The 23,825-nt window shown below is 51.3% G+C and overlaps 1 protein-coding gene across 1 annotated transcript; it reads right to left on the bottom strand.

The window, feature by feature from the left end:
* Nucleotides 1-1,685: 1,685 nt before the first annotated feature.
* LOC135884887 (tubulin alpha-3 chain-like) lies at nt 1,686-15,449 on the bottom strand. The gene is made up of 4 exons (XM_065412460.1): nt 15,441-15,449; nt 7,329-7,551; nt 3,732-3,880; nt 1,686-2,666 (listed from the first exon to the last, which is right to left on the bottom strand). Exons 2-4 carry the CDS (start codon nt 7,507-7,509, stop codon nt 1,686-1,688), a joined length of 1,311 nt encoding a protein of 436 aa, XP_065268532.1. The 5' UTR covers nt 7,510-7,551; nt 15,441-15,449.
* Nucleotides 15,450-23,825: the final 8,376 nt, after the last annotated feature.

Genomic DNA, 23,825 nt, shown 5'->3' with positions numbered 1-23,825 from the left:
CAGATTGTTCTGAATCAGTGACTTGTCCTCTTCTTTATTTACCACTCCCTCCACTTGTGAGGCACCTGCAAACTTTAATCAGGGAAGATTAACATTTTTATGAATGACCTGGAAGAAACACGAGCAGAGGGCCAAGAACAAAGCCCTAGAGGACCCTACTGGAAACACACCCAATGACAACTCCCTCTTTAGAGTTACATTTTAAGACTTGTCAGTTAACATGGCACACAAGTGAATTAAAAATTGGCTAATTTTATATCACTCTAGGGTATTTTTTTTTTTAAATCAGAAGGTCATGTGGTACCAAGCCAAATCCTTAGAGAAGTCTAAGTATATTAGAACACTATTCCCTTTATCAAGCAAAGTTGCAGTCTCATTTGGAAAAAAAAATCAAATTAGTCTGAGAGGATTTATTTTCCATAAACCCATGTTGATTTGCATGAACAACATTTAAAAAAGAAGAACTAAAGCATGGTAATTGAATCCCATATTAACCATTCATTATCTTAGAGGATTTAGAGACCTCTCAGCCTGATGACATTACCTAGCTCATCCCATTTGAAAATTGGCACATTAGCTTTCTTTCAGTCTTCTGGAACTTCTCCAGTGTTCCCAGACTTATTGAAAAATCAACACTAGTCAGACAGCAAGTTTCTCAGCCAGCTCTTTTAAAACTCTTGGATAGGTTAGTTGGACCTGTGGATTTTGAAAGTGTCTAACTTTAGTAGCTGTTCATTTTACATCCTCCACAGATACTAGTGGAAAGGAAAAGGTATCACCATGAGACAATATTTTTTCCCAAATGCAAAAACAGAAATATTGAACACTTCTGCCTTCTCTGCATTATTATTGCTAATTCTACCATTTCCATCTAGTAATGGGCTAATACCATTTTCAGGATTCTTTTTATTCCTAATCTTTAAAAAAACTCCTTGTTGTCCTTAACTCTGCTGGTCATAGATTTCTCCTTGTGTGCATGTACTTTGTTGTTGTATGACAAGACTGGCAGCTGTGGAGATAGCAACAGAATTAGGGTTGCATGCCATCAGGCAGCATTTTACACAAATCTCCATCATTTGTTCTCCAGTGCCCCCCCCCCACACACACACACACATATGTCACCTTACACCCCACACACTTTCTGGGTCTGGCAGTACTTTTTATGGCTGAAGGATGGCAGGGCCTTTTCCTCCTCAAGAACCTAGTGGTTGATTCAAACGCCTGGAATCTTTGAGTTCAGGGAAGGAGTCATTTTGACACTCGTGTGCATAACTTCAGGCTACACCCCCAGCCCAGCATTTACAGCTCCACCACAATCTGTGGTAGAAGCGAAAACTCTGCACCTGAAAGACAGGTCATTTGAAATCTTATACTAAACAGGCACGCAAAAGCCTAACTGTAGTCACCCGCATTTCAGAGTTCCCACCTCCAGGCTTAGCCAGAATTAGTTGAATGAGACAGAAGTTTGCAGTTAAGAATTTATTCTCACAGTTCCAGTTCAAAGAGAACGGGCAAGCAGAGGACATGACAGTCATTGGACACATGATCCTCTTCCATGCTGGAACAATCAAAGTGATATGCAGTGATGCATCTAGCAGCAAGACTGCAAGTAACTAAATGTAACCCCAGATACATCTAGCCCACAAGAGGAATAGCACTGCCAGGCTAATGCCTAGAAAAAGTGCTTAATAATCTTCTCCTTCCTCCGCCTCATCCCCATCTGCAGAATCCAACCCAACTTCCTCATAGTCCTTCTCGAGAGCAGCCATGTCCTCCCTGGCTTCGGAGAACTCCCCCTCCTCCATCCCCTCCCCCACATACCAATGCACAAAGGCCCGTTTCGCGTACATCAGGTCAAACTTGTGATCCAGACGGGCCCAGGCTTCTGCAATAGCCGTGGTGTTGCTCAGCATGCAGACGGCCCGCTGCACTTTAGCCAGGTCTCCCCCCGGCACCACAGTGGGGGGCTGGTAATTGATGCCCACCTTAAACCCAGTGGGGCACCAGTCCACAAACTGGATGGACCTCCTGGTTTTGATGGCAGCTATAGCTGCATTCACATCCTTGGGCACCACATCCCCCCGGTACAGCAGGCAGCAAGCCATGTATTTGCCTCGGCGAGGGTCACATTTCACCATCTGGTTGGAGAACTCAAAGCAAGTGTTGGTGATTTCAGGCACCGAGAGCTGCTCGTGGTAGGCTCTCTCTGCCGAGACTATGGGCGCATAGGTAGTGAGGGGGAAATGTATGCGGGGATAGGGCACCAAGTTAGTTTGGAATTCAGTGAGATCCACATTCAAGGCACCATCGAACCTCAGGGAAGCCGTGATGGACGACACTATCTGGGCTATCAGCCTGTTCAGGTTGGTGTAGGAGGGACGCTCGATATTGAGGTTCCGGTTGCAGATGTCGTAAATGGCCTCATTGTCCACCATGAAAGAACAGTCCGAGTGCTCCAGCGTGGTGTGGGTGGTCAGGATGGAATTGTAGGGTTCCACCACTGCAGTGGAGACCTGTGGGGCAGGGTACACCGAGAACTCCAGCTTGGACTTCTTCCCAAACTCCACTGAGAGACGCTCCATCAAGAGGGATGTGAATCCAGAGCCTGTGCCTCCTCCGAAGCTGTGGAAGACCAGGAACCCTTGAAGGCCACTGCACTGGTCAGCCTGCAGTAGAAGAAAAAGTTTGACTCCTGTTCCCCTCTTGAGGGCTGGGATTTAGAGCACCATGTTTATGAACCCATCGTTGAGACAAGGCACAAGTGATACATTTTTAGTCAGCACTTACAGTTGCCAGTGAGAGGTGAAACGTGCCATAGATCGCCGCCTCAGGCTGTGTGGGCACAAGTCACAGCCTACCCTGGACAAAGTTCAGCCAACACAGCTAGTGAAGCAGACCCTGGTTCTGTGTCAAGTTTACTGTATTTATTTTTTAGGGGGTTCACCTTTAGTGTAGGCAATATGCCAGAAGGTGAGTGGGGAGCATGGTAGGAGGGATACCTGTTCAATAGCTTGTCCCAAGCATTTTGGAGAAATGTTTTTATGAAGTTCCCATGCATGACAGGCCCATGCCTAGAAGCTCAACTACTGAGTCACGTTATTCCAGGAGACTCTCAGCTTCCGTTTTAGAGAGTTCCTAGCCCTTGTGGTTGCTTGGAAGCATGAGCCAAGTGTCACAAGTGCAATGCTGCCTGCCTGAGTCCGAGACGCGAGCTCTAAGCAGTGTGAGGGGTCCTATGCATCTCAATGGAGCATTGGCTCCCAGATCCATTCCCTGGGGGGGCCCAGCCACACCCATCTACAGCAGAGGAGTGTGGTCAGGGCAAAGAGGGCCCAGCCCACCCACTCCGCCCTCATGGCCATATGCTGGGAACCTCCAAGCCATAACATACCTCACCGGTGGGTTACACAGGCACAGACTGGCTGCTAGGGTACATACCGGGACCCCTACAACCATTCAGGGTGTGGTTGGGAGAGACTGGACCCCACACTTCTGCTCCTAAGGGGATGGGTGGGAAGGGAGCCACTGCCTTTCTATGATGGGAGCAGGGCCCTGTGCTCCCTCCTGAGGGGAGTGGGTTCCTAGGGGAATCTGTCCCTTAGCACCAGCAATGTAAGCTCAGGACGAGACGCATGAAGACCCAGGGTTTGAACTCTGCAGCCAGCCCACGTGGCAGAGCTATGCCAGGCTGCGCCACACCACACACTTACAAAACTGATTTTCCTACTTGCCATTTTGCGAATCCTGGCCGATACGTTATCAATGATTTCCTTCCCAATGGTGTAGTGACCTCGGGCGTAGTTATTGGCTGCATCCTCCTTGCCTGTGATGAGCTGCTCCGGGTGGAACAGCAAGCGGTAGGTCCCTGTGCGGATCTCATCTGTGTGGGAGTCAGAGCATAGAGTGAGATATCTGCAATCTACCAGGATTAAAATGGAGCTGCTATTAGACAAGAGCACGAGAAGAGGCGCATAAACTGCCAGGGCAACTAAGCAAAGCCACAGTGGGTTAAACCAAGGGTAGGTTAGGCCCACACAGTAGGTTTCATGAGACCCAAGTGTGACGTTGCACTCCATAATGTTTTATGGAAATATGCTTATGAGTGCAAATATGATGTAACAAATATGCTTTACGCAAAAAGTCTCTTGTAAGGCATCATTACAAAGCTTATAATCTACGGAGTGTGTTCATCCTATTTGTATGAATGTATCATTCTTGTATCTGAAACTAGGAATATGAAGTAGAACTCTGAGGTCCTGTGGTAATTATGCCAAGTGTGGGCCATTAATGGTGGTCTAGAATCTTGATGGCTCCCCTTGACTAGGACAACTGGTTGTAAATGGTTTATTTACCTGCAAGCCTTCCTGTATACCTGCAGACCAGCTGTGGAAGAATAGAGGGGGTCTCACAGGACATGTGAACATGTCACCTGATACTGCAATCCATCTTAAACCTAGTGCTTTTCCATTTAGAAGGACGGGTGGGGACCCAGTGAGACAAAGGATTCCCACCTTGTGCCAAAGCTATAAAGGGGTGGAACAGAACAAAAGGGGTCCCAGTCCTGAGAAAGCCCCTGCTTTTCTCCTAAGACGCCTGCTGGAACTAACAAGGACTGTACCAGGGGAAAGGATTGGGCCCAGACTAGGAAGGAGTCTAGTCTGTGAAAGAAGCTTATTGGACCATCTGAGGGTGAGATTTACCTGTAATCAGTTTCTTAATGTATTAGGCTTAGACTCGCGTGTTTTGTTTTATTTTGCTTGGTAACTTGGTTCTGTCTGTTATTACTTGAAACCACTTAAATCCTACTTTTTATACTTAATAACATCACTTTTGTTTATTAATTAACTCAAAGTAATTAATACCTGGAGGAGCAAACAGCTGTGCATCTCTCTATCAGTGTTAGAAAGGGCGAACAATTTATGAGTTTACCCTGTATAAGCTTTATACAGAGTAAAATGAATTTATTTGGGGTTTGGATCCCATTGGGAACTGGGTGCTGGAGATAAGTGAAAACAGCTCCACTGGTCACCTAAAGCCTGCAGCTTTGGGGGCGTGGACCAGACCTGGGTCTGTGTTGCAGCTGGCTAGTGTGTCTGGCTCAACAAGGCAGGGTTCTGGAGTCCCAAGCTGCCAGGGAAAATGGGCTCAGAGGTAATCTCAGCACGTCAGGTAACAGTCCCAAGGGGGTCTCTGTGACTGAACCCATCACACCAAGGTGCTTGGATGCTACAGCAATGAGTCCACCAGGAGACCCTGAATGAGAGGGTTAAAACTACTTTAAGCGACTTCCAGGAATAATTCCCCTATCAGACATCGCAGCTTTGTGCTAGCTCATGGGAGCTGGGAATTGTCCATGTTGAGGGACTTGCAGTTCCTGTGCTCTGAAGAGGTGTAGTAACAAGCACAGAGATATTCTCCTAAGAAGCGACCCGGTCTCAGAGATCCCCCCCAGTGTTCCCCTTCACGGGCGTCACTCCCTCCCCAATGCACATGAAAGAGGAGAATGCCAGCCCTTTGGAGGCCATGAGGTAGGTTTGTGTTTGCACATGGGGCAGCCACGTGTCTCCAAGCCCAGAGACTGTCCCCATTTTCAGGGGCTGTTCCACTGTCCCCACTGACTTCTCAAACATTTCAGCGTGGCAGGTTCAAGCCAGCTGAGCTAGTGACACTGTGCCCAGACTGGATATGGACCTTGGGGAGCAGATCTAGGATACGAACCAGCGAGAGCATCCCTCCACCAGGCTGGCCACCGTGAGCTTCCTTCACCATCTGCATTCTCTCCTCCCCACTCCCACATAGTGAGCCTTGCACATAGGGAGGAGGGAGAGAAGTTGCTTGGGTGAGAAAGGCCCTAGCCACTGCCACAACCTTCTTGTGCCCATTTCCCTGACCTCACCCAGGGAGGGTCATCCCAGTGGGACACTTTGGGAGTCTGGTCTTCACTGATGACTAAAGCCCCATGTTTTAAACAGAGGCCCTGCAGTCCAGCAGCATCCCTTTAATATTGAACATCCACTATTTGAATGAAGGCCTATCAGTTACACCCTCTCTAGAAGTCTGGTGAGCAGGGCTGGATCAATACAGGGGCTTTAGGGGCTGCAGCCCAGGGCCTCAGGCTAAGGGGAGCCCCACAGAAATAAATCCATAATTATATACATTTAGTGGTCACCAGCTCATCGATCGTGATCGACTGGTTGATCCTGGAACCTCTGCCAGTTGATCGCAATCTCCGGGCCGCTAAAAGTCCTGCAGTGCAGCAGGGCTTCGGCAAGCTGCCTGCATACTGTGGCCCCACGCCACTCCCAGAAGCAGACTGCTGCTGGCATGTCTCTGCAGCCCCTGGCGGGGCAGGGGGGTTCCACGCAGAGTCCCCGCCCCCAGCACCATCCCTGCAGGCAGCGCACAGAGACACGCTGTCCCTCTCCCCTGGGAGTGTGCAGAGATCTACCAGCAGCCAGCTGCTTCTGGGAGCGGCATGGAGCTATGGCAGGAAGCCTGCCTGAGCCCTGCTGAGCCGCCAGCCAGGAGCCACCCGTGGTAAGCGCCTGCCGGCCAGAGCCTATGTAATGCCGACAGACCCTGGGCGCCGGTGGGCAGGATCGAACCAGCGACCTCTGGAGCTTAGTGCATGAGCTAAAAGCCAACTGGCTGTTAGTGAAGGCTGTAGAGCAGACTCATTAATCTCTCTAAGTGGTCTCGGTGGCTCTAGATGGGACAGAACACCACACCCAGAAGGTGTGGGGGTTACACATGCACCTCACACCCCCTCCTGCACCCCAACCCCCTGCCCCAGGTCAGAATCCCCTCCTGCACCAAACCCCCTCCCAGAGCCCACACCTCTCACCCTCTCCTGCCCCCCAACACTCTGCCCCAGCCTGCCCCCAAACTCCCTCCCAGAAAGAAACGAATACAACAGCTGTTCTAAGGTAAGAAGTAGGCTATTTTGAATTAACTGAACTATATTTGACATGTTTTAAGACTGAAATGTAACCACAGAACGGCTTTATGTTAATTAAAAGGCAAGTTTAGTATAAAGTTAATAGCCTTGATGCCATAATTGTGATCATTTTGTTTTAAGTTAGGAAAGACTTGTATACAGGGGCCCCACCAAATCCAATAGCCCCGGGCCCACAGGAGAATGAATCTGGCCCCGCTGGTGAGGCTGGGAAAGGGATGGGGTGGAGCTAGCTCATTGCCTGATTGGACCCCAGTAATCTGGAGGCCATTCTCCCAACCCTGCAAGTATTTGCAGTTTGGGATGGAGAGGACATGGCAAGATTGACAGTCACACTGTACATCAAAGAGATTCATCCATGTCAGTATCTTACCAATGACTGTTGGCTCCAGGTCTATGAACACGGCTCTGGGAACATGCTTCCCTGCTGCAGTCTCACAGAAGAAAGTCTCAAAAGAGGAATCCACTTGTTCACTTGCCTTTGGGGCAGGAATGGTCCCGTCTGGTAGGATTCCATGTTCTAGGCAATAGAGTTCCCAGCAGGCATTGCCCATCTGAACTCCAGCCTGGCCCACATGGATGGAAAGACACTCCCTCTGGAAAGAGACACAGTCAGGACTGCATTGTGAGACACAGGCTGTATGTGCCACGCACACAAATAACAGACCTAGACAACCTCAACCCTGCATCAGTGGGACCTTCTACCTTGCAGGATCAGGATTCATTTTCAGTAGGAAGGATAAAATTCCCATATTTTCCCTTTTTCTGGAGAGACTCTAAACGTCACCCTAAAGTCTTTTGCTAGAAGTCTATTCTCCTCTGACCCCTCCATGACTGGTTTGTTATTGTAGGGTGCCCAGGAGTTCTGCCCCACACAGTTTCCCTCCCCCTAGAGGGGGCAAGTGAAGAATCTGAGCTGTATGGAGAAGTTAAGCCAGCTTGAGACTCAGTGACCATCTCTACCACTTTGGACTGAGTCCAAGAGAAGCAGTTTGTTCCTGTATTTAACATTGGCATGTCCATAATGGAGCTGTATGGAATGAACAGGACCTCTCAGACAGCCAGGTCAGTAGCACAGTTACATGCCAAGTCCAAGGGACTCACTAGTGGTCTGTCTAATGCTGCAGGGAAGTACTTTAGCTCAGAAGTCACATGGCAGCCGATTTCAATCAGGATCAAGGGCTAACTGGATCACACACCTGGCAAGACCAGGGAAGCTTGTGTCAGGGGCACCGACGTGCCAGGGAAGAACCTTATTCTAGGAAAGTGCAATAGCTTGAAGGAATCACACCCACCCCTGAACATCCTGCATTTATACTTCACTAGAACACAATCTTTAGTGTATGTAGAGGGCCAGCTACTAGAGGGGAAAAGACTAATACTATCCCCCACCTCCCCAGTCAACTGAATTGCTCCTTTAGCTTAAGTGGTAGGAGGCTGTGCTTTTGGGATCTTCAAGCCTCAAGGTCAAATCCCAGGTCAAGGGTCCTTTCAGCCATACATAGCCAGAGAAGTTTCATATTCTTATCCTGAGAAGTTCTCACTGAGGCAAGAGGCCAAAGGGGAAAAAGCAAGCCAGTCAACTGAAAACTCCTAGACTTTAATGGATTATACCATCATAGGCAGCATTTGATCAGGTCTGAAAGGGAAACTAGATATCAGAGGTAAAGCTAGACTTATAAGGAACACTTCCTGCTTTAATAAGCTACATGCCCTTCCAAAAACAAAAAGCACCCCCAAAAACCCACCACTTGCATTAGCATCCCAAGAGACAGTCGCAAGGCACATGTAGCCAGAGACTTTACAATCTCCAGCCTGTTCACAAGCTGACCCACAAAACCTCAGTTGTAGAAACCTACCATGGCAATTGAGTCTAAGCACTTTCTTAGCAGCAGTTTCTGATGGCTCTCCTGTTGTAGCTCACGGGAACTTTATAGCCTGCTTGCAAGGGGCGCCACCTGAAGCTGCTTGCAAGTTTAAAGCCACAGAGCCCCTTCTTGGGGGGTGTCCCAGACATTAAACCCTCTGTTGTACTCACAGGGGCACGGTGCTTAGTCCATTCTCCTAGCTGTTGCCTTCGAAGACAAATTGGATGCTCCGGTGAGAGTAACTAGCCTAGGCCTTGAGAGATGCCTGTTCCAGCACAGGCTTCCTGTGGGACTTTGGGCAAGTCACTCAGGCCCCAGATCCTCCAAGGGATTTAGGTGCCTCATTGCTTTCAATGGGCGTTAGGTGCCTAAATCTCTTTGAGGATCTGGGCCCCTGTGTCTCTTGGCCCTCTGTACAATTGGGATGAGAGCCCTTCCCTCTCACACCGGGGGGCTGTGAGGATAAATACACTAAGGATTGGGAGGTGCTCGGATACTACAGTATCGATCCTGCGACTGCTACCAGCAAATATCCCCAACGGCCCGCGATGGGACACTAGATGGGCAGGGCTCTGAGTTACTGCAGAGAGTTCTTTCCCCGGTGTCTGGCTGGCGGCTTGCCCACATGCTCAGGGTCTAACTGATCACCATAATTGGGGTCAGGAAGGAATTTTCCCTGAGGTCAGACTAGCAAAGACCCGGGGGGGGGTCACCTTCCTCTGCAGCCTGGAGCATGGGTCACTTTCAGCTAGAGTGAATGGTGGATTCTCTGTAACTTGAAGCCTTTAATCCATGATTTGAGGACTTCAGTAACTCAGCCAGAGGTGAGGGGTCTGTTACAGGAGTGGGTGAGTGAGGTTCTGTGGCCTGCAAAGTGCAGGAGGTCAGACTAGATGATCATGATGGTTCTTTCTGGCCTTACAGCCTATGAGTACAGTGGCGGGGCTTGGGCAGGCTCAGGCTTCAGTCCCCCCCTCCTGGGGTCCTGTCATAATTTTTGTTGTCAGAAGGGGGTCGTCGTGCAATGAAGTTTGAGAACCCCTGCACTAGAGGATAACAGCCTGCTACTGCTACTGGTTAGCAGAGTTACTCCTTTATCTCCTGAGGGGAGGACTATGCTATAGTAGTGAAGTATAGACTGCTGTGGTGGATTACCTAGCCTCACTTTTGAAATCCTTAGATACCCTAAAACCATGGGGTTAAATCTCAGTAGCACTGATTTAGCCCTCGGAGGGTAAATACATTGGCTATGAAAGGAAACAGAATGACCTAGAGGACCAGACACTGGACTGGAACTCAGGAAACATGCATTCAATTCCTGGCTCTGCCAATGCTCTGCTGGGTGAGCTTGGACAAGTCACTTCCCACCCCGTGCCTCAGTTTCCCCATCTGGCAGATGGGGATATAGTAATCGTACTTTGTACGGTAACAGACAGAAACAATCAAAGAACCAGACAGAGACCATACAGACAAACAATAGGGAAGTGGGGACCATAAAGATAAAACAACAAAGAAATGAGGATTTCACAACCACAACTATTGATAAGTGGTTTCTTGCCAGACAGAATGCTACCAACCTAAGTTGTCTTTAACCCTCTTAAGAGCTGTTTCTTTATCTGGTGATGGTGGGTGCTATTAGGACAGGATCGCCTTCTTATCAGCCCGATATTACTTTGTTTTAATGTCATTTAGATGGAATGTGAGGAGGTAACTTCCTGTTTCTTAGCTAATGACTGGTGCTCTCTTAACATGGCTGCAGACAAAGGCCTTAGGCCTTACAATATGGCTACAGGAAAAGGCCTTATCCTTACAGAAGGATGGCCTTGTGGTTAAGGCATTTGCCTTGCCTATAAGAAATCTCAGTTCAATTCCTAGCACCTGTCCTTGATTAACTGTGGGATGTTAGGCAAATCCCCTTTTCTCTGTACCACCCTCATCACTGTGATATCTGAGCCCCTTCCAGCAGTGCCTGCAGCTAACATCCGTCACATGGGCTTTGCTCTTTCTGCTCCCAGGAGGAGGACTGTGTTGAGTATACTGTGGTGGCAGGATTTTTTTTAAATGCACACGTTTGGTAGAGGAGGCAATGTTGGGGAACAGCTAAAACACCCAGGCCCTCACTAAATGAGCACCTTCTAATGCAACAGGCCAGCTTGCTGACAAGGCTTTTTACTGATTTATAAGCATAAGTGCTACACTTTGTTTCCCACCTTACAGCAAGGTCGAAGAAATGCACCTTGCCCTCGGAGAGGAAGGGGATAAGGTTTGTGATGGCCCTCAGCTCCGAGGAGGGTTCATTCTACAGTCTCACAGACTCAGTCCCTGAGAAAGCTCTTCCTCCTGCACAGATGAGCTCCACCCTGGTAACTGAAAGTTGCATTGCACCAGAGGAGTGGAGCTATCAACTAAACTATCAACTAGGTTCCTCGTCCTGGAGCTTTAGGCTCTTCTAGATACACTGGGACCAGCTCGTGGAGCACCTTGAAGATAAAGACCGAGCCCTCGAACTTGACTCAATATTCTATGGGAAGCTAGTGTAGCGAGCAGAGGGCAGGTTGGATGTTCTCACAACTGCACTCCTCCCTTAGTTGGAGTTTCCTGAGGGCTGATGGCTTCATACCCAGGTCCCCATCTAAAAACTGGAGATAAAGATGCTTCCGTTCTCCCACCCGATGGCTGTCTTTTCTACTTAGATTGTAAGCTCTTAGCAGCAGAGATGTTCTTGGATATGACATAGGAGAGGGCCACTAGGAGGTACTACAATGCAAGTAATCACCCATTCACAGTCAATTTTATTTCAGGCTGATGAGCTTCAGAAGTCCTAGTCCGAGAGTAACTAGAAAACACACCCTGCGTGGGAGGATGGGGGGAAAGCCTGGGGTCAGACCAGGGCCGGCTCCAGGCACCAGCTTAACAAGCAGGTGCTTGGGGCGGCCAAGGGAGAGGGGCGGCACCTGCGGCAATTCGGGGGCGGCAGGCAGGTCCCTCACTCCCTCTAGGAGCGAAGGACCTGCCGCTGAACTGCTGCCGCCGATCGCGGCTTTTTTTTTTTTTTTTTTTTTTTTTGCTTGGGGCGGCAGAAATGCTGGAGCCGGCCCTGGGTCAGACACATCTGAAGGCCTGAAATAGTCAACTCCAAAGTAAGCTTAGATCAGCCTTATTAGCCATGCTGAAGACACCACGGAATCGCCCCCCTTGGTCTAGAACTGAATGACAAAAGTTTCCCAGAAACCCCTGGGAAGATAGTGTAGTAACGGAGTGTGACTGAATACACCCCAGTATTCACGCCCTAAACCCCGTGGTAATAATCTTTGTACAAAATGTGCCTTGTGAGGTATCATTTGAAAACTAATAACTCACCGGTCAATAATATCATGATGAAATGTGTGTAGCAACCTTAGATGCAAAGTTATGAACAGAAGTTGAAATCATGACTGAAATGTGTTTACCAGACAAGTCAGGGGACGGAGTGAACCTGTTTCTCAAAGACAAAGGACAAGCTGACCCTTCTAGCCAGGTGCCGTCAGAAATGACTGACAATCGCTGGTCAAGAGGCCATTCTTTGGCAAAGAAGGGGAGCAGGAATAGATTGATCTGCATTTTAGCAAACAACAACATGGACCCTCTATCACTTTGAGACTCCATGTCTCCATTCTCACAGCTGGAAGGAGCTTTATCCAGGGGTAGCCCTCAGGGAAATGCATTTCAGAGGGTGACTGGACTGTAAAAGGGAGGGGCAAAAGCACCCCCAGGTTATCTTTTTTTCTTCTGCCTCTCTCCTTCTCTCTTTCAACTACAAAGACAAGGGAACCAGCCTTTTGAATTTGTGGGGGGATCCTGTCTTGAGATTTCGGGTCATCAGTGTTGCTGGGAACATGTGGGAAGGATTTTACCTCGAACCAAGTCTAGTTTGTTAAGTTTTAGTTCCTAGAAAGCGTTTTCTCTTTATTTCTCTTGTAACCATTTCTGCCTTTAATGCCTTATACTTTTACTCACTTAAAATCTCTCTCTCTCTCTGTAAAATAAAATAAATTAATTAAAGGAGATATCCTATTTCCTAGAGCTGGAAGGGACCTTGAAAGGTCATTAAGTCCAGCCCCCTGCTTTCACTAGCAGGACCAAGTACTGATTTTTGCCCCAGATCCCTAAATGGCCCCCTCAAGAATTGAACTCACAACCCTGGGTTTAGCAGGCCAATACTCAAACCACTAAGCTATCCCTCCCCTCTGTAGTTAAATAAGCTTGTTTTATTCTTTAATCGAAGATAATCCAGTGCTGTGTTTAAACTGAATTGTTTGGTAACTCCAATTCAAGTAGCAAAATGTACATTGACCTCTTATGGGGGGAAGGGACCTCCCACCTCACAAGGTCCTAGAGCCTGGGCTCCAGCCTGAGCCCGGAAGTCTACACAGCCCCGCAAGCCTGAGTCAGCTGGCAGGGGCCAGCCCTGGCTGTCTAGTTGCTGTGTAGATGTACCCTAAGTGCCTAGGTTCCTTGGAGGGGCACAGTTTACTCCATGCCCCTCTCCTCAGCATTTCCAACTCGCTGGCTTAGGCCGCTCCCCACTCAGCACGCTGGCGTCTGTGAATCCCACGCTTAGGTGGGTAACTCAGGGATTCCACTGGACTGTAGGGCATCTAAGTTAGGCATCGCAATGCTGAGTTGAAGTCTCCTTGGTGGATCTAGCCCTACAACTCACTGCCCGTATGTCAAGACCCAGCCAGCTGTTTGCATTGTGCGGGAGCCAGCGTGGCCCACTAGTTAGAGTGCTGCCATAGACCCAAAATATGGCCCAGCGCCTCGTCACTTCACTTCTGGCCCATTTGAAGGAGACGTACCCACATCTGTAGGATAGTTTAAGATGCCGTGATGAAAAGCAGTAGCCTATTTCGGAGCTTGATTATCTGCAGTGCCGAACGCCTGCATTCCAAGTTGTGGTCGATAGAACCCACGTTGAGTGATGCTAGATTGACTGTGTGAGAGTTAAGTAGCCAGAGCTCTAGACTGTGCATGATCTAAAACGGGTTTTCCATTGAGAACAGCAGGGCCTTGCTAGTTTAGATTTAGGAAGTTGTTCACAAGAGTCTTTGGCAGGTTGTCATGTCAGATTTCAACTGTTCCCTACAAAGCCAGACAGGAACAGTTGAAGTACAAGATGCCAGGCTAGCTTGAGTCAAAGCATTTGCAGCTCAGAAATCCATCAGTCTGACAGGGCAACGCCTCTAAAGAGTTAATTGTTTCTGTTTTTAAAAAACTGTTCCCATTCGCAGAGAAGGAACAGATTTAAAAACCTAACCAAGCTTTTAAACACAACTCACGATATAGCTAGCTACCTTCACAGGACAAGAGTGTAAGACAAAGGAATAAAACAGCCCCTTCCTTAGTCACTCTGTGCCAGACGGGAAGTCGCACAACACTGACATTAAAGAGGAAAAATTTCCCTTTAACTTGTGCTTTCTATCCAGTGACAACATTAGAGCAGGAAAAAAGAGACTAAGACAGAACACACCAGCAAACGCACCATGGCGACAGTCCAACTTGACTCTGTGTGTGTGTGTGTGTGTGAAGAAAGAGGCTGAAGTTGTTTCTTTATTTCCCCCCTCCAATCAGAACAGCGTGTGACCTCATACGGTTTCCAGACTCACATGTTGGGTTTATGCCAATGACTGGCTCCAGTCTTGGGCCCGACCTACCCAGACTTTGTCCACGTGTTTAAGTTTACCACAGTGTGTCAAGCTAAACACATCCACAAATCTTTGCAAGGCTGGGGCCATAACTTGTGGGCCTTTCTACTCACTGGCTCTTGGGGACTTTTTTTCTTCTTCTTCCTTGATGGATTCTGGTTCAAGGATAGAGTTTTGTTCAGATATTGATGCATCAGCATCGAAACAAACTCGCCATTTGATTTGCTAGAAGGAATTCCATCCACACCTTTTGCTCTACTTTCAGTCTCATGGCATCATGGATGAGCACAGGCCATCATTCAGTGCTTTGGGACTTATCTCCGCTATTCTGACAGCGACTCCATGTGGACAGACACCCGGGGGCTCCATTCCCTCCAACAAGGCTCCATGCAAGTCGACCTCAGAGCCTACCCAGAACTCCACTGACATCACTTGCAGGATCGGGGCCAAAGGGACCACCCCACTGCCTGTGTGTTACCGCTGCACTTGCAAGCAACGGAGGGACCTGGAGACCCCTGGGGATAAAAGGGGGGGGGGGCTGCTGGTGGAGAGCTTTCCTCTGGGAGCCCTTGGCTTGAGAATTCACTGCCCACTGGGCTATGGGATACTCTGACGTGGGGCTCCCACAGCCTCTCCTCTAAAAGCTGTTGCCCTGGGGATAACTAACAAAAGAGTCATTTGGGGGAGGGGGAAAAGCGAGTGAGAATGGCTCTAAAGCCCAGGGGTTAGAGGTCTCATCCAGGCGGTGGGAGACCCAGGGTCCAGTCCCCCTGCTCCAACGACTCTTTAATTATTGGTCCACAGTGGAACAGCCTCAACAGGAGAGATTGAGGGGCCCCAGGACAGAATACCCCATAGCCCGGTGCTCAGAGCTCTCCCACATCCCAGCTGAGTACCCAAACCACTGGGCTGAAAGTGGTAAGGGAGCTCCGCCTTTGCTCCCTCCTCTAGCCTCTTGCAAAAGCAGCAGAGGGGCCTAACTCCAAAGAGGACTCCCGGCTGTGAAGCCCTAGCCAAGATAGGCACCCCCCTGCAGCCAGATTTAGGTGTCTATCTCCGTGAGGAGGTGGGGGGCTTAGCAACCCCCACTGGTCGGCGTCTCCTGTTGGCTGGCTTAGGTGGCTCCCTGCCTAGCGTGCTGCGTTCCAGCTCTTCCTTGAGACCCCATGTCGTCTCCAGGCCCAACCCCCTTTTTCGCCTCTGCCCTCAAGGCCACACTCATTCTCCACATCTTCCCCCAATTCCCCACCCCCAGCACTTGTCCTCTGCCCCCTCCCCCTTTCGTTCACTGTACTAGGCCAGACAGGGCTGGATTAACTCTCCTGTGGGCCCGGGGCTATTAGACTTTGTGGGGCTCCTGTATACAAGTCTTTTGCCTGGGAGGGAGTTTGGTGCAGGAGGGGGCTGAGGCAGGGGATTGGGGTGCAGGAAGGGGTGTGGGGTTTGGGTACAGGAGGAGATTGGGGCAGGGGATTGGGGTGTAGGAGGGTGTGAGGAGTGTGGGTCTGGGAGGGAGTTTGAGTGCAGGAGGGGGATTCTGACCTAGGGCAGGGGGTTGGGGTGCTGGAGAGGGTGTGGGGTGTGGAAGGGAGTTTGAGTGCCAGAGGGGGATTCTGACCTGGGGCAGGGGGTTGGGGTGCAGGAAAGGGTGCAGGGTCTGGGAGGGAATTTGGTGCAGGAAGGGGCAGGGGCAGGGGGTTGAGGTGCAGGAGGGAGGTCCGGGGTCTGGAAGGGAGTTTGGGTGCCAGAGGGGTATTCTGACCTGGGGCAGGGGGTTGGGGTGCAGGATGGCGTGTGGGGTCTGGGAGGGAGTTTGGGTGCCGGGGGGGGGGGGAAACTGACCTGGGGCAGGAGGTTGGGGTGCAGGAGGGGGTGTGGGGTCTGGGAGGGAGTTTGGGTGCCAGAGGGGTATTCTGACCTGGGGCAGGGGGTTGGGGTGCAGGATGGCGTGTGGGGTCTGGGAGGGAGTTTGGGTGCAGGAGGGGGCAGGGGCAGGGGGTTGGGGTGCAGGAGGGGGTGTGGGGTCTGGGAGGGAGTTTGGGTGCCGGAAGGGGCAGGGGCAGGGGGTTGGGGTGCAGGAGGGGGTGTGGGGTCTGGGAGGGAGTTTGGGTGCCGGAGGGGGATTCTGACCTGGGGCAGGGGGTTGGGGTGCAGGAGGGGGTGTGGGGTCTGGGAGGGAATTTGGGTGCCGGAGGGGGATTCTGACCTGGGGCAGGAGGTTGGGGTGCAGGAGGGGGTGTGGGGTCTGGGAGGGAGTTTGGTGCAGGAGGGGGCAGGAGCAGAGGGTTGGGGTGCAGGAGGGGGTGTGGGGTCTGGGAGGGAGTTTGGTGCAGGAGGGGGCAGGAGCAGGGGGTTGGGGTGCAGGAGGGGGATTCTGACCTGGGGCAGGGGGTTGGGGTGCAGGAGGGGGCAGGAGCAGAGGGTTGGGGTGCAGAAAGGGGGTGTGGGGTCTGGGAGGGAATTTGGGTGCCGGAGGGGGATTCTGACCTGGGGCAGGGAGTTGGGATGCGGGACGGGATGCGAGGTGCAGGCTCCGGCCGGGAGGCGCTTACCACAAGCAGCTCCCAGCCGGTGGCACAGCAGGGCTCAGGCAGGCTGCCTGCATGCCATGGCCCCGTGCTGCTCCGGGAAGCGTCTGGCTCCTAGCACGTGTCTGTGGCCCCTGACGGGAGGGGGACAGCGTGTCTCCGTGCATTGCCTGCGCCCACAAGTGCTGCCCCCGTAGCTCCCATTGGCCAGTTTCCAGCCAATGGGATCTGTGAGGACGGTGCTGGGGGCGGGGGCAACACGTGGAGCTGCCTCTCCCCCGCCAGGGGCCACGGAGACGTGCTAGCAGCCAGCCGCTTCCCGGAGCAGTTTGGGTCCGTGGCATGCAGGCAGCCTGCCTGAGCCCTGCTGTGCCGCGGGACTTGAGCCGGGGCCCTGGGCTGCAGCCCCTAAAGCCCCTGCCTTAATCCGTCCCTGTGTGTCAAGGAACCTACCTGCAAGTAGAAGGCAGCCCTAGCTGAGCAGGGGCTGGCGTGGGTTCATGACCCAGCACCTCCACCCACCCCATGGTAACCGGACTTTTGGTTTGGATATCATTTAGGGTTGCCAAGTCCCCAAAAACCAGACACGTGGCAACCCTAAATGGCACCCGGACACAGAAGCCAAAACCCGGACTGTCCAGGTAAAATCCTAAGCCTTAGCCTCGCTGTGCCTCAGTTCCCCATCCGTACAATGGGGGTAATAACACTGCCCCGCCTCCCAGGGGTGTGTGTGAGGATAAACACATGAACGAGCGTGAGGCGCTCAGACACTATGATAATGGGAGTCCCAGGAGTACCTCAGACAGACACACAGATAGCTAGAAAACACAATGGGGCCATGGGGGTGGGGGGTAGCGGGAGCTACTGCAGTGGAAATAACAGTAATAATGACAGCAGCACATTGGAGAATTTTAGGTGAAGTAACTCCTTGTTATTATGCTTGAAGATTGGGCTTTAAATCCTATCCTTCCACCCCAGTTAAGAACACGCCTGCAGCTTTACAGCTCTCTTAGGGGTTTCTCTGTAGCACTAGGGTTACCATATTTCAACAATCAAAAAAGAGGCCACGGGGTGCCACCCTAGCCCCGCCCCCTCCCACTTCCCGCCCCCCTCAGAATCCCCCTACCTGTCCCCCCCCACCCTAACTGCCCCCAGGACCCCACCCCCTATCTAACCCCCCCTGCTCCCTGTCCCCTGACTGCCCCAACCGCTCTCTACACCCCCTTCTCCTGACAGCCCCCCCAGACCCCCGACCAATCTAACCCCCCATTCCCTGTCCCTTGCCTGCCCCAACCGCTCTCTACACCCCCTTCTCCTGACAGCCCCCCCAGAACCCCCGACCAATCTAACCCCCCCGTTCCCTGTCCCTTGCCTGCCCCAACCGCTCTCTACACCCCCTTCTCCTGACAGCCCCCCCAGAACCCCCGACCAATCTAACCCCAGTTCCCTGTCCCTTGCCTGCCCCAACTGCTCTCTACACCCCCTTCTCCTGACAGCCCCCCCCAGAACCCCCAACCAATCTAACCCCCCCTGTTCCCTGTCCCTTACCTGCCCCAACCGCTCTCTACACCCCCTTCTCCTGACAGCCCCCCCCAGAACCCCCAACCAATCTATCCCCCCGTTCCCTGGCCCCTGCCTGCCCCAACCGCTCTCTACACCCCCTTCTCCTGACAGCCCCCCCAGAACCCCCGACCAATCTAACCCCCTTTCCCTGTCCCTTGCCTGCCCCAACTGCTCTCTACACCCCCTTCTCCTGACAGCCCCCCCAGAACCCCCAACCAATCTAACCCCCCCTGTTCCCTGTCCCTTACCTGCCCCAACCGCTCTCTACACCCCCTTCTCCTGACAGCCCCCCCCGAACCCCTGACCAATCTATCCCCCCGTTCCCTGTCCCCTGCCTGCCCCAACCGCTCTCTACACCCCCTTCTCCTGACAGCCCCCCCCAACCCCTGACCAATCTAACCCCCCCGTTCCCTGTCCCTTGCCTGCCCCAACCTCTCTCTACACCCCCTTCTCCTGACAGCCCCCCCCAAACCCCCGACCAATCTAACCCCCCCGTTCCCTGTCCCTTGCCTGCCCCAACCGCTCTCTACACCCCCTTCTCCTGACAGCCCCCCCCCGAACCCCCAACCAATCTAACCCCCCCGTTCCCTGGCCCCTGCCTGCCCCAACCGCGCTCTTCACCCCCTTCTCCTGACAGCCCCCCCAGAACCCCCAACCAATCTAACCCCCCCGTTCCCTGTCCCTTGCCTGCCCCAACCGCTCTCTACACCCCCTTCTCCTGACAGCCCCCCCAGAACCCCCGACCAATCTAACCCCCCCGTTCCCTGTCCCTTGCCTGCCCCAACCGCTCTCTACACCCCCTTCTCCTGACAGCCCCCCCAGAACCCCCGACCAATCTAACCCCCCCGTTCCCTGTCCCTTGCCTGCCCCAACCGCTCTCTACACCCCCTTCTCCTGACAGCCCCCCCCAGAACCCCCGACCAATCTAACCCCCCCGTTCCCTGTCCCTTGCCTGCCCCAACCGCTCTCTACACCCCCTTCTCCTGACAGCCCCCCCACAACCCCCGACCAATCTAACCCCCCCGTTCCCTGTCCCTTGCCTGCCCCAACCGCTCTCTACACCCCCTTCTCCTGACAGCCCCCCCCGAACCCCCGACCAATCTAACCCCCCCGTTCCCTGTCCCTTGCCTGCCCCAACCGCTCTCTACACCCCCTTCTCCTGACAGCCCCCCCACAACCCCCGACCAATCTAACCCCCCCGTTCCTTGACCCTTGCCTGCCCCCCCCCCCCCACCAGGCCGAGGGAGAGCTGCGGGCTCCACGTGCAGCCAAACAAATAAGGCGCTGCTCTGCGGGGGAGGGACTCTGGCTGCTAGAGGCCCCAGTGGCTGCGAGCGGCTTTCACTCAGGCCAGGCGTCCAATCAGCCGTGCCGCACTCTGCATGAGGGGAAGGGGGAAATCCCGGACATTTCTACCTTATTAGAAATCCCCCCCGGACGGCCATTTAAAGCTAAAAAAGCCGGACATGTCTGGGGAAACCCGGACGGATGGTAACCCTATGTAGCACCCCTACAAAGTCCCATGCTGTCAGGGTTGCCAAACCTCCAGGATTGGCCTGGCATCTCCCAGAATCGGCATCAATCTCCCAGTGACTATTGAAAACAATCCTGGAGATGTTAATAGGCTATTTTAAGAAACTGGCATCACGTCATGGGGGGGGGGAAGTCTCCCGGAATAGCTTCACTCAGAGTTAGCAACCCAGTAATGGGTTGGAAAATGAGCTCTGTCCTTTTAAGACACACCCCTCGCCTCTGTCCAGCTGTGACTGTTTGCAGAGGGGGCTATAAGTGAGCTGGGCGTGGGCTAGGCTGATTGCAAGCTGTTTTGTGTGGAGCTGGGAGAGTTAGGTTACCAGTATGGTGAGTTTGTGACATGGGCATTTGTGAGTGTTGGATGATAAACTGTGCTGGAGTGGAAGTGAATGAATCCAAATGGAGCTTTTACTTCGGTTGCTTTTATTGGGGTGGGTTTTCTGGGGACCTACAGCTTTTGTTAGAACCACTTTTTTTTCCAAAGAACTCAGCTCCCATTCTAGTAGCTAAATAAAGCTTAGCACTTATTTCAGGCTTGCTAAGCTGACAGTTTAAGTATTGACAATGAGGAGTCCTTGTGGCACCTTAGAGACTAATAGATTTATTTGGGCATAAGCTTTTGTGGGTTAGAACCCACTTTATCAGATACATGAAGTGAAAAATACAGTAGCAGGTATAAATATGTGAAAGGATGGGGGTTGCTTTACCAAGTGTGAGGTCAGTCTAAGGAGATAACTCTAGTAACAGCAGGATACCAAGGGAGGAAAAATAACTTTTGAAGTGGTAAGTATTGTACCTCTTGGGGGGCAGGGATCATTTTTGGTTCTGTGTTTGCACAATACCTAATGCAAGGGGGTGTTGGCTTGTGAGGTAGGGCTCCTAGATACTCTTGCAATACAAATAACTAGAGCACTTGGGGAGGGGCAGATTTTTTCCAAAGAGCTTTCTTAGGCCCCCTTGGAAACTCAGCTGCTTTACTTGATGCCTGAATGGGATTGATCTCTGGGAATGGGAAGATCTGGCCTGTGGCAGACTAAGAGGCTGGTACTTCTGTTATGAAGAGGGATTGATTCTGTTTTAATAGAAGTCAACAGTAAAAACTCCTAGTCCAACAAGTGGGTCTCTGCTAGTGTTTCCTTAAACTGGGATAGCTACGGACTGACTCGCAACCAGCTTAGCTTAACGCTTGCAAGCTGGATTGTTCGCTGTGTGGGGGAGGGCCTGTGTATGCAGGAGAATTTAGGAGACTGGGTTCTAACTGGGGAATAATGACTGGTAGCCCTATTCTGCCTTCACGCTTCTCTGCAGCTAGGGCACCGTGACTGTATATGGGCCTGTTACCTGAGCTGGGTCTACTTCAGTGTTCCAAAGCGCTGCACAAATACTAACTCACCAGCCCAGTCTGAGGGGGGCGAATGTTCCCAGCCTACAGAGAGGGGCACAGGGGTACGACAGTGAATCTAGCATTAACTCAGGCAGAGGCTTAGTGGTAAAGCTGGAATTAAATGGTGTAGTTGGAGGCAGTGTGACCTAGTGGCTAGAGCACTGGTCTGGGGACTCAGAAGACCTGGATTCTATTCCTGGCTCTGCCACAGGCCTGCTGGGTGATTTTTGAACCAGTTATTTCCTTTTTCTGTGAAATGGGGATAATGAAGCATTCTCAGGCCCTGCTTTAGGAATGACTTTGAGGAAGTTTTATGGCCTGCACTAGCTAGCCGGTCTGACTAGAGGATCACAGTGGTCCTTTCTGGCCTTGGAATTTAGTTTGACTCTTAATCTTGTGTTCAGTCTATTTCAATTATTAGAAACTAAGTAGTTAGAATAGCATCAATATGCCTGGTGCTTACTAGACCAGCCCCTTCTCTGATCCGCTCCCATCCTACATTAGAGCTGTGAGATTCCTCCTGACTGTGCAGCAAGGAGTTGTTTAAAAACTGATCTATCTGGAGTGACAAGCCCCAATTTATTGGTGCTTCTACTCCTGTCTTATACAGGACTAGGACTGGGAAATTTCTCTACTGAATCTAAACTGTCCACATGCCTATGGAGCCAATTGTCTCATCTGAATAGTTCCCTGAATTGGAAAGGGAATATAGACTTGCCCGATTAAAATTCGGTTAATAGCTTGAGCCCCAACCAATAGGGGAGAGAGAAAGAAGCTGGCTGATCTAACCTGGTTCCCTACTTGTAACTTAGACATAAGCCATCCCTGTCTGGGCTAATCATTGGCTTCCCCCAATGAACAGGCCCGGCTCACTTTCCCTCACCTCGGGATAACCTTAACACTGAGCAGACTGAATGTCCTTTCTTAGCCAGCACAGCTGCAGGAAGGCTTAAACTCCATTGATGGTTCAATAAGGTTCCATTTTTTTCATTCCCTGAATGCTAAGGCCTAGTTAAAGGTTTCAGCGTAGCAGCTGTGTTAATCTGTATCCGCAAAAAGAACAGGAGTACTTGTGGCACCTTGGAGACTAACAAATTTATTTGAGCATAAGCTTTCGTGGGCTACAGCCCACTTCATCAGATGCATAGAATGGAATGTATAGTAAGAAGATAGATATAGATATACAGAGAACATGAAAAGGTGGCAATTGCCATACCAACTCTAAGAGGCAAATAATTAAGATGAGCAATTATCAGCAGGAGGAAAAAAAACTGTTCCAAACCAACTCTGCCCCCTTGTGTTCAGGCCAGGCAATAGGTCTCCATTCATGGTAGGTAACATATAGGAAAGAACTGGAATTAGTTAATGGGGTTCTGATGATTACACCAGAAAGGAGTTTCTCTTCCAAAACTACTGGCTCCGCATGGCTCACACTAGTAAAACTCATTCCCCAGCCCTCACCAGGTTGAAGAGGACTCTCAAAACACACAGGGCAGGGACTAAGGTATTACTCTTTTAGTTTCATGTCAGTGTAGACAATCTCGGTAATAGCACTGCGCTGGCTGTACTGCAGGCCAGTATCTAATATGTTGTTGCCACATGAGACATGCGCATTGAAAGCATTGCACAGTGTCATCCGGCTGAAGCTGGCCAAGACTCGGGATGCTCTGCCTTAGTCTTGTAGAACAATCCGGAAAAAGAGCTGGTCTTAGGCACGTCATGCCAGTCACATCTTCAATACTGGAATTCCCTTTGCCCTTCAAACCATAAGGCCAGGAGATTTCCACTCGAGCAGCTTTGACTGCACTGAACCATACACAGCCCTCGCTAGAAATAAGCAAACTGTCTTAAATCACCTTCTAGCCTTTGGGCCTGGCCCACGTGCCGTTGGAGAACAATGGTTAGACATGGCTCCAAGTAGCCAGGGTAGCCTGGATGGTAGCTCTGTCCAGTAACCAAGCTAAAGCCCTGCTCGTCTCTTGATCGGGGGATCCTGGTTTAATGTGGCCTTAACAGGGCTGTGCACATAGGACAAGGCTGTAGTTGAACAGCTGGAAATCGAGCCCATTGGTCTATTCCCATTTCCCAGAAGTGATGGATGAACCTCCCCACACCCAAGCTGCTCTTGAGCAACACTTGTAGCTCTGAGCAGGGATGGAAGTGGCGTGACTGGCTCCCTGTTTCTGGGTGTGAAACACTGACTGAACCACACAGTTAAAGCCACAGTTTCATGGATGCAACTTTTTTGTGTGCCTCTTCCCCGTGCAGCGGGAGTGTATTTCTGTCCATATTGGCCAGGCTGGTGTGCAG

Source organism: Emys orbicularis, chromosome 1, assembly GCF_028017835.1.
Source record: "Emys orbicularis isolate rEmyOrb1 chromosome 1, rEmyOrb1.hap1, whole genome shotgun sequence".
Taxonomy (NCBI): domain Eukaryota; kingdom Metazoa; phylum Chordata; order Testudines; family Emydidae; genus Emys; species Emys orbicularis.
The sequence above is the reverse complement of the archived record's forward strand: the minus strand, read 5'-3'. Positions and strand labels throughout refer to the sequence as shown.

Bases quoted from the DNA above. Each gene is read 5' to 3' on its own strand.
- LOC135884887 (XM_065412460.1), bottom strand. From the start codon at position 7,509: ATGGGCAATGCCTGCTGGGAACTCTATTGCCTAGAACATGGAATCCTA. The intron at 3,881-7,328 runs GTAAGATACTGA...ACTCCCACACAG, and splicing joins CCTGGAGCCAACAGTCATTG to ATGAGATCCGCACAGGGACC. The intron at 2,667-3,731 runs GCAAGTAGGAAA...CTTCTACTGCAG, and splicing joins CGGCCAGGATTCGCAAAATG to GCTGACCAGTGCAGTGGCCT.